Source organism: Lutra lutra, chromosome 8 (assembly GCF_902655055.1).
Source record: "Lutra lutra chromosome 8, mLutLut1.2, whole genome shotgun sequence".
NCBI classification, from domain to species: domain Eukaryota; kingdom Metazoa; phylum Chordata; class Mammalia; order Carnivora; family Mustelidae; genus Lutra; species Lutra lutra.
Window position 1 is genome coordinate 124772216 of NC_062285.1, and position 15311 is coordinate 124787526.

At 37.5% G+C, this 15311-nt stretch overlaps 1 protein-coding gene across 4 annotated transcripts in view; it reads left to right on the top strand.

Moving 5' to 3' along the window:
* Positions 1-15311, top strand: part of MYBPC1 (myosin binding protein C1) — an 87182-nt gene that overhangs the window by 21618 nt on the left and 50253 nt on the right. For 3 of the 4 annotated variants that reach the window (XM_047741284.1, XM_047741285.1, XM_047741286.1), the window contains exons 4-10: positions 6277-6315; positions 6833-6868; positions 8477-8587; positions 10344-10492; positions 10829-10946; positions 12622-12673; positions 14732-14788. In XM_047741284.1, coding sequence (XP_047597240.1) covers positions 6277-6315; positions 6833-6868; positions 8477-8587; positions 10344-10492; positions 10829-10946; positions 12622-12673; positions 14732-14788 — 562 coding nt within the window. The remainder of the gene's footprint in view (positions 1-6276; positions 6316-6832; positions 6869-8476; positions 8588-10343; positions 10493-10828; positions 10947-12621; positions 12674-14731; positions 14789-15311) is intronic. The other variant, XM_047741287.1, reaches the window with a different exon arrangement.

Below are 15311 nucleotides of genomic sequence, written 5' to 3' on the forward strand. Positions count from 1 at the left end.
TGCATTGACCAGAGTGTCCCTTCCTACCCTTTACCCTCCCCCAGCCCTCAGCCCATCCCATTGTTCTTTAACCAGTCAATTCAGGTTCCACTCCCCTGTGCAGCTTCCACCTGACTATCTTAGCTCACTTTCATCTGCCCTTCCTCCTCCTGATTTCTCTTGGACCTATCGCCTCTGTTGCTAAATCACTCTTTTCTCCACTTAATCACGTATTAGTGGTTCACTCCTTTCCCTAACAGGTTGGAAGTTTTCTGACAGTCAGGCACCATGTCTTAACACTTCTTTGGTCCCCTTAGCTCATTTCTTCCAGTGTTTGGCAGAGAGCGGCATGTGGCAATCTCCTAGTAAATACTTGTAGAATGAACAACTGAGTTTCCAGGAGGGCTTAGCTGTTGATGATATGGACAGTGGTCATCTCCAGAGATTTGTATTCCCTTTTGCCATGTTTGCTGGACAGGAGTATGAATATCGCATGCATACTTTTAGTCAATGAGATTGAGGAGGAGACACTGGTGTTGTGCATTCTGAGTGTTCCTCCTCAGAATAGATGGATGATTTTTACTGTAAGGCCAACTCACTTAAAACTATTGAAAATGGTCACTCCTGGATATTAGTACATTTTCAGTACTTTAATTCGTCCTCTGTTGAGTTAATTGATGTATATTCAGTTAATAGCTCCAAAACTATTACCGGTAAGAACATCATTCACAACAATGTAGCCTTAATATTTTTCTCAGATTGCCTGAATTTTTCTACAACAATCTGGAAATGTTCTGAAATTATTTTTGTTTTTTTTCATAGCTGCAGAATGTTGTTTGGTTCCTAAATCAATCTTATAAGTAGTGTTTGTAGTTAGATTTGCCAAATATTTCACATTTACTAAGGGTTTCTATCTGGGAAATAGCTGATTTCCCAGGAAGGAGTTTTAATATGTGTTTGTTAATTTGCTCGCTTGCCTCTGGAGTTGTCCATCCAGCGATCCTGCTCCCTAGTACTGCCAACTTTCTCCTGGAATTGAAACAAAAGAGATGACAATATAGAAATGTGTGTAATCAAACAACAAAACCAGAAATTAGATGCACAAATCCCATTTAGAGTAATCATACTGGGAAGCAATGTCCTCATAAAAGCAATGCTACTACCATGGCTTAGAATTCATCCAGAATAATACAGGTGGCAAATCAATGAAGTACTTTCTATATGCTCAGCGGGACCAAAGATCTATCTTTTATCCCAGTGTCCTTTTATTCAGTATGTTTTCACTAAGTGTTGGCTCTGTGCCAGGCACGGGTCTGGCTGCTGGGTCCTGCAGTTCTGAAGCCAACTTTAGGGAGCTTTGGAGAGGAGAGCAACCGTCAGCAGAGGACAGTTTTAGAAAAGGCAATTGTCACGGAGAGCCATGTGTAAAGAATAATGTGGGTGATCAAGTAGGATCATACTTCTTTTGATCAGCCAACCTTGGTACATGTGAACACAGGGTAATGAGATTGGGTCTCTTCTCTACCTTAACAATTGGCCCTAAGGGAGGTTCAAAACAAGTCTTGAAAGTAGCTCCAGATGTGTCAGAGCATAGAATCAGACACTACTTTATTTTACTTTTTTATTTATTTTTTTTAAAGATTTTATTTATTTATTTGACAGGGACAGATCACAAGTAGGCAGAGAGGCAGGCAGAGAGAGAGAGAGAGAGGGAAGCAGGCTCCCCGCTGAGCAGAGAGCCCGATGCGGGACTCGATCCTAGGACCCGGAGATCATGACCTGAGCCGAAGGCAGCGGCCCAACCCACTGAGCCACCCAGGCACCCCCAGACACTACTTTAAAGAGCAGTATTCATTTCAATATATAACTTCTGACATTTAAAAACGATTTTTTTGTTTTTGCATCTTAATAGTTTATAGTCTGTCCATATTTCAGTAAGCCCAACTGGGATATTTACTGCCTCTTTTTATTTTTCTTCCAGAAAAATATTTGGTTCTGTAATCACTGCAAGTAAATAAAGATATATTTTCTTTTTCCAGGCACTAACATTAATATTACCACATAAACTATCGTGAATGAACTTTGTGCATATTAAAGATCTTGTGTAACTTGAGATGAAGAATCTTTCATTTGGTGTGAATGTGTTTGGCAGATGAGGAAGTGAATCAGACCAAGTTCCAGCCAGTTTTCTCCTAACTGATATGAAAATTCTTAAAAGAATGATTAAACTTCTTTTTCTTCATTTAGATCCCTTTTCTGCAATAACATTATTCTGGTGCTTTTTACTCAATGCTACATTTTTTTGTGTCTAATTTTACCTTTAGGTGTCAGACAACCAACCATCTAATGGACTTTCTCTATGCTTTCTAATTACATTAATTTTTGTAATGATCTTTGTTAGAAGCTAATATAACCACACTTTTCAATTCTGGGACACAATCATTATAAATTGCAACATAGATTTAATAGATTTGCAGGAGGAAAAAACTCATCAAATATATGTATTCTGATTTTAGAAGCATCAAGGTGTGAAGGCATGTGCCTTTTCATTATGAAACTATGATAAATTTATCCAATGCCTCCAAACATGATGAATTCATGTTAGCTGTTGATGCTATTGCCTTCCACACATGGTTGTTGTTGCTGGTGTTGTTATTTTTGTCATGGGAGCCTACGTTTTCCACAACTGATTTCTCCACTTGAGGATTCTGATCTTAGTCACAATCAAACAAGGTATTATATCAGCATTTAAGTGAGGTTTGTTGAGAGTCACATATATTTTAATTTTATGTGCTTTTTGGTCTTTGCAAAGATCTCATCAACTGTCCCAAGTTTGCATGACTTATAAATTAATTTAGAAAGGCAACTTAAATCAACCACAGGTAGAAGTTATTTTATGGCAAAGTAAGTATGTAGAAGCATAAGAATCTATATATTCTACTCTCTCTTCAGTTCTCACCCTGCATTCCAGATTTCATGTGTGCCCCCCCTAAAATCCCAGGCTAGTAATATGAGACTGAGTTTCTTCTCCGCTTTCCAGGCCTTCTTCTCTGGGAACTTCAGTTATTTCAAGAATCATTTTTATGGTTTTACAAATGCTATTTTCCCATGATTTAAAGACAAGTGAAATTTTGCTTTGGTAAATTTCCTTCCATGAACTAGGGGAGAGAGTCTGCTGCTGTGGTCTGTGGTCCCTTAGATATGCTATATCCTAAGGATCCAAGAACAGATGTCTTTCATCATCATGGTAGTCACTTGTAAACAGAAAAAAAGAAAATATAACTTACATATTGTATTTTTTGTTTTGTTTTGTTTGAAAATATTCTTTGTATGATGCCAAGCCTTTCACATATGTGTTGTTGAATTAGGCACAACCCAGAAGAGTTGGATATTCAGTTTCTCTGCTAGCAGTAGAACCTGTTTTCTCACAGTAAACGGGAACAATTAGACCTTTCATTCTCATCCAATTCAACAAAATTCAAGCAGGCAACTTCTCAAGAATTTAAGGTCAGGATCCAACATCCTAACTACATTTCCAATCTAATGGGATGCCAGGACCAAAGCTACTTTTGAAAGGGAATCAAAAACTTTGCCCCTGGTCCATTATATTTTCTAGCACTTCAGTAAATTTGAGCATGTATGTATGTATGATGAATCGTCAGTTGAGAAGTAACTGGTGTTTGGAAGTAATGTTGGATCATCCAGAGTATCATTTCATGATACCTTAAAGCACTGCTTTAATACAGTAATAGTCTAAAATAATTAGACATGTCCCCCCAAAAGGTTTTAGGTTTGCTTTGAGTTTTTATTTAAATTCTAGTTAGTTAACATATAGGGTAATATTGGTTTCAAGAGTAGGATCTAGTGGGACGCCTGGGTGGCTCCGTTGGTTGGACGACTGCCTTCGGCTCAGGTCATGATCCCGGAGTCCCGGGATCGAGTCCCGCATTGGGCTCCCAGCTCCGTGGGGAGTCTGCTTCTCCCTTTGCCCTTCTCCTTGCTCATGCTCTCTCTCACTGTCTCTCTCTCAAATAAATAAATTAAAAAAAAAAAGAGTAGGATCTAGTGATTCATCACTTCCATCTAACACCCAGTGCCCATCACAATAAGTGCTCTCCTTAAAGCCCATCACCCAACTAGCTCATTCTTTGCCCACTCCCCTCCATCATTTAGCGGACTTTGAAACTACTCACCTATCAAATGTTTACTTAACAAGTGGATTCTCCTTTCATTTTAGTTTTATGAAGGTATGCTAATACTCTTTTCTCAATCATTTTGAATTCCAATTAATTCAATTCACCATGCACAGTGCACAAAGCAAACACGCAACCATAAAAATGCCTAAAATGAAGCGATCATTTGACTCAAAATGGTTCTAGCTTCTACTTTACATATAGTAAAGATGCTCCTTTCTAGGATTTGTTTGAAGTTTAAAACTTTATTTTCAAGAATTTTGACAGGACTTTAAAATCAAGATTCTTTTTTTTTTTTAAAGATTTTATTTGACAGGGAGAGAGAGAGAGAAAAAAAGAGAGAGCATAAGCAGGCAGAGTGGCAGAGCAGAAGGAGAGAGAGAGAAGCAGGCTTCCTGCCAAGCAAGGAGCCCGATGTAGCACTTGATCCCAGGACCCTGGGATCATGACCTGAGCCCAAGGCAACCGCTTAACCGACTGAGCCACACAGGCATCCCTAAAGTCAAGTTTCTTTACATATTTCAGTAAATAAGAGTCTCTGAATAGGTTGCAAGAATAAAATTCTAAATACTGAATTAAATGCATGGCAAATAATATAGAAAAATCTCGGGATATTTTATTTTTAGTTATGCAGAATTGTGATTATTTAACGGCGTTTTGGAATAGCTCAGACATACCTATGTTTCCCCAAATGCATGATTTTGTGGAATATTAACAGATGTTTCAGGAGAAAAGTATCGAAAAAATGAACGAAGTTTGGGAAAGGCTAACTGCTAGATCTTTTTTTGTCTCTATCCCTAAATGTCAGTGCCCATTAGCACACAGAAGTCTGTGATACCCTTCAGGAAGTGCACATTCATACAATCCAGTAAAATACACGCATTTAATTTCATTTAGTTTAGCATTTTTCAAGCTTCTTTGAGCCCAGAAAGTTTCCTCTGGAGAATCCTAAATCCCACAGTGTTCAGCGAATCTCCTCCGTTTGAAAGATAATGACATTAAGTTTCTTACGTATTACATTCATTATTTTGTTAAAAAGTAATAATACATATTACTGGTTGGCAGTTTTAGAAAAGAATTTCAAGCTAGTAAATAATCTTTGTAGTAACTATTCTAATAGATTATATAAAAATGTGCTATTTTACCTCTTGTTGGGAATTTTTTAAAGCACTTAAAAATTAACAGCTGGGTGCATGTGTCCCGTATCCTATTTTATATAGTCATATAGGTTTGTGCTTTGAAATTCACAACTATTCTAGTGTTTTAAGTACAAAGATTATTATTATTTACACTAACATTAATGTTTATGCTTTGGGAAAGGAAAGGTAGAGATTCAGATAACACCAAATGCCTATTTAAACATCTAAAATTGTAAAGACACTTTGAAATTCAGACATTTTAGAAAAGGAGAATATTCAGTGCCTCTGTTCATAAATAATATAAGGCATATTTTGAATTTTACAAACATGCTTTCATAAGGATTAAAAAAACATACAGCATACCAACATTAATATAATTATGGGAAAATGCCCTCAAATTTCCTAAAATAAATATTGGTAAATTTAGCAAGTGTGACAAATTTATTTATCTTAGTTAATGTAGTCACTTTTTCCTTTTGTCTCCTAAATATAAAAGGGGAATTAATCACAAGGTTTTCAGGGGCAGAAGAGACTAAGTTCTCATTCATTTATGCTTTTTTATGTCTATGTCCAAATGACTATGGCATATGAATTATGTCTGACATTGACTTTAGGTTACAAAATAAGAACTTGAAAACACCTCTATTGTTGACTTTGTCAAGGTTTGGTTTTTAACATTAATTTTTTTCCTAATGTACAATCACATGAAATATTTGCACAGAGTTTCATTTCTCAATCTACAATTTCAGAGGATTTCTCTATTCTCTCATCCATTTACTTACTTATTTTTCTTTTTGATCTGAAATATTGAGTTTAATCTTTTAGGTACTGAGTCTTCTGAAGCTTACTCATCAGTTTAAAGCGTTTTGTGTTTTCTTCTCTTCTTTTTCAGCTTTCTCTTTTTGCAGGATACTCAGGACAAAATCCTTTTCTTCTTGACTTTTTATTCCTATTTCTTGTTTCAGATGAAGAGGAAGCCTCCCCACCTAGTGCCCTGCCTCCAGGTTAGGACAATTCCAACACCTTACCCCACATTATAATTATTGTTAATTGACAGTAAAGAAAAAGAAAAGGCAGAGAACCTTGATGACACAGTGTGCAGAACAGGGGCACTAAGTTTTGCCCCTGTCAGCCCAGGAGGGATACTTTGGTTTTAATGGTGATTTTTTTTTTTTTTTTTTAAACAAAAGGAGAATTTCTTTGTGAACTAAATCAGATTAGTAAATCTTGGATATAAATTTTAAGGACAAAATGTTTGTTCTATTTCCAGCTGTATGCCCTTATCCCCTGTTCTTTAGATATTTGAGTTATTTTATTTTATTATTGTTTCTTAAATAAGACACACACTTTTTATAGATGCTTTCATAGTTGAAGGTCTACTGATTTTCAACCCAAGCTGACTCTAGTTCTTTCTCCCTATCATGAGGAGAGACGGGGTTTAGGGGAATCCAAGAAGGTTGAAGTCAGCTCTCCATTTTCACTCCTTGCCCTTGTATCATCCAAATCACGCTTTCCTTTCAGGTATGGGTAGTCGGGCCCTGGAAAGAAAAGATTCAGGTGAGCACTCGCCTGGAGTAAGGCGTCCGGACGCCATCCTAATATAGTCACTAATGACCTCATCTCTTGAAGCTGTTTTGATTCTAATCTTTGTTTTATTCAATTTGTAGCTTTTTTTTTTTTTAGCAATCTTTCATTATGTACCTTCTTATAAGAAAACTAATTTATTGAGAAATAATTAATTTTGCATGACACACATACATACAGTAACTTAACCACATATACCACAGATTTGTGGTCATTATAGCTGACATTTTTAACATTTAGCAAATGCACAGAGATGAAGAAACTGAAAATCTCCATTTGGGGGATCTGCTAAAGTTAGAGAATAATTTACATTTCCATAGAACTTTATTACATTTTATAAAAGCCTCCAAATGCTTCTTGTCATCAATCACTACAATCCATTCAATAAATTCATGTTGAGGACCTACTACAATCCTACTGTGGGCCTCATGGACCAGGCACTTTTGTAGGTACTTGTAGGTATAAAAAGGAAAAAAAAAGACAATACAAGTTGTATTACAAATATGAGTGGCCACAATTCATTATTACTATGAATTTCACAGACATACACATACCCCACTCCACCCCCCACATAATCATGTGACTACATTGCATAACTTCATTGTGAAAGTTCACATCACTTCATGATGATCTCCATGAATAGCATGATCGATACACGAAAACTAAAATAACTAAATGTTTTTCCTTCTTTTCAAGAATCATTAACAGAGTTGGCACCCATGCATTTTTTTTTTTCCCCAGTTACTAAGTGGCTGAAACTGAACTTCTCTACATTTAGCTCGTGGAGACAGAGGGAATGTCTTCAGTTCTCTCCCTTGCCCTCCTCACTGGAGTGGACTGCTGATTCACACCAGCTAAGCACCTGGACTGCAACCTAGAAAATGAAAACAAACCTCACTTTCAGCTTCTCTCTCTTCACGGGAAAGCCTCAAAGAATTGATTTTTTTTTTTCTTTTTTTGCTTTTCTTGCATCTAGTATTCTTGAAATTTGTGCCTGCAGGTCATGATCCCTTACTTAATTGTCCAACTATGGCCTCATCTATACAACCCTAATGGAATTATCTAATCCTATAGCAGCAAGGAATCTAGGAATACCAGGCCAGGTTTGGCTGCTTGATCCTTCCCAGTTGACTAGCAAACTGACTTATCCCTTTAGTTTTTTCCAGTTCTGCTGTTGTATGGATGTGGCACACTATAGTCATTCACCTAATATGACGTGGTACTGCCTCAATATACAGTATACTTCCCACTTGTTTATCTGTTAGGAGACAGACAGAATGGAGAAACAAACCATGGCTGCCAACAAACACAGAGTAACAATGTACCTGAAAAGTTTTACTATTTCTAGGAATACAAAATGTTCTTTACCCTGTCATGAAAGAGGCATCCCTGTAAGAATGAGAATCTGTCACTCTCTCCTGATGGCTGCAGGGGAGAGGGATGGAGAGAATGATGTTATATTTATCCAGGTTTATTAGACAAAGAAAAGCCTCAGCGTTGACAAGAACAACAAACCCAGGTAAGTCTGCCTGAGAAGAACTTGGTCCTGAAATGATCCTTTTCTTCCTTTCTGCTCATTAGAATGGTCTCTAGGTGAATCACCTGCTGGGGAGGAACAAGACAAGCAGAATGCCAATTCCCAGCTGTCCACTCTGTTCGTGGAAAAGCCTCAGTCAGGATCAGTGAAAGTTGGTGAGTGCAAAGCATGAAGTCTTACTTTTCTCTTTAAATGGAAGTGAAATTCACATTGCATGCACTTTACCTTTAAAGTGAACAAACGACCGGTGGTTATCAGTGTTGTACAACTGCCACCTCTAGTTCCCAAATAGTTTCATCACCCCGAACAGAAACCATGTACCCCACTAAGCCATTACTCCCTATTCTCCCTCCCGTCCCTCTCTCCTCCCTCCCAACCACTAATCTGCTTTGTGTCTATGGATTCCCCTATTCTGTATATTTAGTATAAATGGAACCACACAATATACAACGTTTTGTGTCCAGCTCCTTTCCCTTAGCATAATGTTTCCAAGGTTCCTTAAAGCTGTAGCATGAATTGGTACCTCATTCCTTTTTATGGATGAATACTATTCTTTTGTATTTATATCCTAAATCCTGCTTTTTATAGCCTGAAAAGAAGAGTGACAGCTATCATTTCATAGTAGCTGAGTGCCTGGACCCTGGAGCCAGATTGGGTTCAAATCAATCACCTCATCTGTAAAATGGGAGTACTACTTGTGAAGTACAATGAACAGCACCTGGTATATCTTAAAGCTCTGAGCCAGTGTTTGTTATCATTATGACATGCTCCTTCCATAAGATGATTACAAATCTGCATACACATCGTATGATAGGGTGTAGTATCTCAGAGGAAACTAGTGGGACGGGGGCTCAACTTTGGAGATACTCATTCAAAAAATATTGATTACACCACCTGTTTTAGGCACTGTGCTGAGCACTGAGTATAACATGTGAACATTCAGAACTCACAGTCTTACTGGGAGGAATATACAACAAGAAATTAGACAAACAGGTAATCACAAAGGCCAAGTGCCATGAAGGAAATAAACAGTATGGTAAGTTAGAGAGGACTTGGGGGTCCAGGAATTTTGATGAAATAAATTTTTAAAAAATTATTTATTTATTTATCTGACACACACACAGAGAGAGAGAGAGAGAGAGCACAAGCAGAGGGAGCAGCAGAGGGAGGAGAGGCAGGTTCCCCACTGAGCAGGGAGCCTCATGTAGGGTTTGATCCCCAGACCCTGGGATCATGACCTGAGCCAAAGGCAGATCCTTACCCAACTGAGCCACCCAGGTACCCTGCAAAATAAATTTTTATAAGGAATATATTGTAATCACAACAAATGAGCACAAAACTGACTATATTCTAAAATTACTTCTTTCAGATCTATAATACAGAAGCATACTGCAGGTAGATGGGAATATTTGTTCCCTTGTGTTTCTGGAAGACGTCAAAGTGCTGGGCTAGAGTTTTGATGACCTTAGGGTCCAGTCAGTCAATACAAACAGATAGGCAGGTTGATTTTAAAAAGATTAGTTTCATTTAGTCATAGTTAGTCATGTAAGTCCAGACTTCCCATCATCTTACCTAATAAGAAGGATAGAAAAAAAGCCATACATTTATGAGACTTTCTATTTTTATTTCATGTATATATGATAAAGCCAAACAGAAACTATTCCCACCGATTAACCCATTTCTCCTTTTCTTTCTCCTAAACCTCAAAAGCAGAACAAGTTGGAGTATCCTAAGGACTCCTAGAGCATGCGTAAAAAATTCAGGGCACAACTCCAGGGACACCAGTCACATCATAGTCTATACAGTCTATACTCTATACTATATAGTCTATACAGTCTATACTCTATAACTCCTTCCCAAAACAAACAGCAATTTTTAAGCCACAGTCTGAATCACTTGTGCTTTTTCTAGGTGCAAATATCACCTTTATAGCTAAAGTCAAGGCTGAAGATCTTCTTAGAAAACCCACCATCAAATGGTTCAAAGGGAAATGGATGGACCTGGCCAGCAAAGCTGGGAAGCACCTCCAGCTGAAGGAAACCTTCGAAAGGCAAACTCGGGTAAGGCTCTTAACTCCTGGCACAGGGGCTTGGCTAAGTTGTTCCTTCCATGTGGAGAGAAGGTCATTTTCAAGTTCAGCTTTGAGAAATTTCAGTTCCAGAGAATTTCTCTAGAGTTATCATTCCTGGTGTCTGCACTTAAGCATGGTTGCCCTGTTGTGCCCTAGGGCTGGGAATCACACTGACCCATCCCGTGTTGAGAACACTGGGCTGGAATGCCCAGATACAGACACAGCTTTAAGCCAATGCTGAGGAATTTCGTAAATCATCAAAATGTGATAGCTTCTTTCTGTTGACATGGTGGGTCTGAAATGTGCTTGATGCATTTCACTGCAGATATACACATTCGAGATGCAGATCATCAAGGCCAAAGAGAACTATGCAGGAAACTACAGGTGTGAGGTCAGCTATAAGGATAAGTTTGACAGCTGCACATTCGATCTTGAAGTACACGGTAAGAGAGTCTTCTTGTCTGGATAGTTGTGGGTTTTTTTTTTCATGGTGTGTGAGGGGATAGAAGAGAAGAAAGTCATTTAATACTCTGAGATTTTGAAAATAAAGTTTTCTTTCAAACTGTGTTTCTGATTGTGGTAGCCTCAGGAAGCCTGCTGAGTTAAATTGTTATGAAGCAATTTTAAAGTGGAATTTCAGGGATTTCACTGCTAAGTATCTCTTCTTCATGCTACCTTACTCCTTCAATCTCCCAGATAAGGGCTGGAGCCATTTTTTCTTCTACTGAACATGCCTGTTTCATTGGGTTCACTTATTCCCACCTAAGTTTGGGGGAAATTTTATATGGTACAAGGATGTCAGGATATCTGGGTGGAAGGGAGGATTTCTCTTATAAGGACTAATGTCCAATGGGGAAGTTATCCATCCATATGTGCTGTATACTGTCCAGAGTGAGTTTAACAGGAGTAAATGTAAAGGTGTACATGTAGATTGGGGGGAATAAAACCACTTCTATAAGTACACGAAGAGAAAGTGACTTGGCAGCAAAGATCATAAACTTAAGGCGAATCCAAAATGTGATAAAGCTACAAGAAACAAAGCTGGTGTAATTTATTTTTTTTTAAAGATTTTATTTATTTATTTGACAGAGAGAAATCACAAGTAGGCAGAGAGGCAGGCAGAGAGAGAGGAGGAAGCAGGCTCCCTGCTGAGCAGAAAGCCCGATGTGGGGCTCGAACCCAGGACCTGGGATCATGACCTGAGCCGAAGGCAGCGGCTTAACCCACTGAGCCACCCAGGCGCCCCAAAGCTGGTGTAATTTAATACTGGGCTATTATAAGTGGTATAGGACCTAGGTTTAGGAAATAACACTACTCTCTGCAACATGTTAGTTGTTCCACAATTGGAGTAATGTCTTTGGCCATGGTCACCACACATCAACCTGGATCTCTATTATAGAGTATGGTACCCAGGAGGATAAAGAACTCAGAAACAACACCCTAGTCAGCTGAATGTAGTGTGAGGGAGGCCAGGCATAGACAACACATAAATAGGGGAAGTGCTGTCACAAAAAAGTGTTTCAGACAAATTAGAATCTAAAGGTAGGAATTAGGAGGAAGTGAATTTTTTGTCTTTACTTTAGCATGAGCTTTCTATGTAAAGCTCTGTAAATAGCCTGGCAAAGGTGTGAGAGGCCCATCTCAAGAAATCTGAAATAAAGGCTGGGTGATCATGGAGGTGCTGTAGAGATTTCTGTATTGAGTGGGAATCTGGTGCTGAGTGATGCCTTTTCAACCTGGCATTTCTGAGAATCACCTGAAGGGCTTTTGAAGAATATTGATTTCTTGGTGCCCATTCCTGATCTAGTGAATCAAAATCTCCAACAAGGAGATCAAGAAGCTGATTTTTTTTTTTAAGTTCTTCAGGTGATTCTAGTGGGAAGGCAGGTGGAATGACAACTGGATATGGTAATTCCTGCAGTCCCCACATTGATTCTGTGTGAAGGAGGATGAGGTATGAGACCTCAGTGGCTCAGCCATCCAGGAGGAGAGCCATCCCCACTTCCCCTTCACCTGGTATTCCTTCCATCTGAAGAATCCCCACAGCCTGGAAAGGAACTGAGCATAAAACTGCCTACTTAATGGGTATTTATTTTATTGTTTTCTTTCCTTTCAAAGAATCTACCGGGACTACTCCAAACATTGACATCAGATCTGCTTTCAAGAGAAGGTAACTTCAAAAGGGGAATTTAGGTAGCTTCTGTATAATGAGAAAGTGGAGAGGGTTTTCAAAGCACACATTCCCTTCCTCCACACTCTGTATCCCAGAGAGAGCACCTCTTCACTGTAGTCAAACATACTGTGTACCCAAAGGTCAGTGTTCTAGAAAAGCCAGAGGTTTAATGTATAAACTGATCATTTTTTAGAATATTCTTGTCATAGTGAAGCTCCCATTTTTCCAGGTTTCACAGTTGCCTTATAAAAACATACTCTTATGTCTTCACATGTGGCTTCTTCCTTAATTGCATTATTTTTGACCAGATGGCCAAGAAAGGTATATAATAATAAAGCATCAGTTACATAATGTCAGAAAACTTTCATTTATATTGTTTTTCATCTAGAAATTACTTATGGAGCTATTTAATCATGTGTCCAGAAAATCACAATTAGCTACTTACTGAAGTTAGCCCTATTTAAATATTGGATTGCTAAACGAAAGACCACAGAGTCTGACAGAACAAAGAACACTGTAGAAAGATAAAATATAGATACTTATTTGGTTTATTTTGCAGTTGCCAAGGTTGAAAAATTAGGGGTGGGTGGGGACAAGGAATAAAAATGAAAAAAAAGTTCTAGGCTATAAGAAATGTAACTAGCCCCTTCCTGACATTATTTTACTCTCTGCACTTAATTCTTCTATAATGTAAGTTCATCAATGAGAGCAGATATTTTGTTCTTCTGAAGACTGAATCTGCTTAGTTTTGTTGAATAAGGAGAGTCATCCCAAACTATTATAAAGCAATGATTTAGTGTGTTAATAAAAGGCATATTTCTCTCCTAAATTATGAATAAATGAACATTTTAATTGCTTAAAAATATATTTAATATTACCTGATCAATCAATTGGTATTTTTTTAAGTCATAAGCTTAATTCCTATTACTTTCCTTCCACTTTCCTTCACCCCATGTTCAACAAATGCAAAGGGTCCAAAAGTAGGTTCATCCAATGTATGAGCATATTCTAAGAGAAGGAGATGGAGTCCACTAAGTTTTGTGGTTTAAGAGAATAGAAATGGGTTTATTTCAAAAGGTCTTCTCTAAATACCTACTATTAAAGAAATTTTGAAAACACATTATTTGACTTTAATTCTTATAACTTACGTGTTATACACACTGTTTTTAAACCCGCAGACTCTTTTCTTAGAAACCATAACTAACATTTGTAAAGAGCAGGAAACAAAATCTTCATTAAAAAATTAAACATGTAAGTAAATACGTAGTGCCATTTAAATGTCAGCTCCATAGCTTCTATTTAGAGTTTATATGAAATCATTAAGGTCAATGCATGCCTAATTTAAGATGCATTTCTCAGTAGGAAAGCACTCCTAGTAAAGGGTTCATCAATAATTCAAAAACAAATTTTTGAAAAATACATTTTAAAAGGTATAAATATTAACAAGAGAGTGAAAAGCTTACAATGATATCCCTTTAAAACAAAAAGGAATGCATCTCGTGAAAAGCTCTGCACTAGTTCCATTTTTATGTTATGTTGGTATCACATTATCTGATTCAACTATTGATGGACACAAAGAAGTTACCTTTGAATATAAGCTTTGTACTTATATATTTGACACTGGTATACTTCGTCCTCCAAGCCAATCTCTGACCTGAATAACAGAGATCAGCAAAAGTCCTTTGCTTTTTACATAGGTATGTTTCTAGAAACCCCAACTTGGAAAAACAAAGTACTTTGTGTTGCTTGGCTTAAGTTCATTTGTGTTACTCTGCTTTAACACAAATCCAAGCAGTTTCATATACGCAATCTTCAAAAATATGTCTTCTGAAATCGTAGAGTAACACAAGTTTCTCACGTTTACTTTTCCACAAGTACATACTCCAAAACTTAAAATGTCACTTGTGTGAAAAGAAAGAGTTTGTGTTGATTTAGTCCCATGACTTGTGTGCCGGTACGAAATGGCATATACGTTATATGTAGAGTGTTTGGGGGAAACTGTGTGTATATGTCTTCGTATTAAACACAGATTTGCTTTTCTTTTGTTAATGACAGTGGAGAAGGTCAAGAGGATGCAGGGGAACTTGACTTTAGTGGTCTCCTGAAACGTAGGTGAGAACCCAGCGATGGAGTGAGGCGCTGTGGCCTGGAAATCTTTTAGACACCCACTCAGAGAAGTCAAGTTTAAAGTGGATGTTTTTCAAAGAATTTCTCATTTCCTAAAATGTGTTTCGCTTATGGAATATAACACAGAGTCAACTAAGAAAGAGACAGAGAAATCAGTGCATACTAATCTGCTAAAGATTTCAGCTGATGCTTTTTAACCTTCTTTTTAAATCTTTTTAAATCTTTCTTAGTTGGGGATGAGGAGATCTGAAAACTGAAGCAGAAGACCTAAATACCTAGAAGTCTCTGATTTCTCTGATGATTTCTATCATTTCCATCATGATTCCTTGTCATGATCAAATAAATAAAACCTCTATTCCCCTGCCTTTGATATTTTACCAAAAAATCAATTTCACAATTTTGGTAAAAGTCTCTGCAGGTGTATATATGTGTGTGTGCGTGCGTATATATATATATATATATATATATATATATATATATCAGATCTACTTTAAAACAGTATTTATGA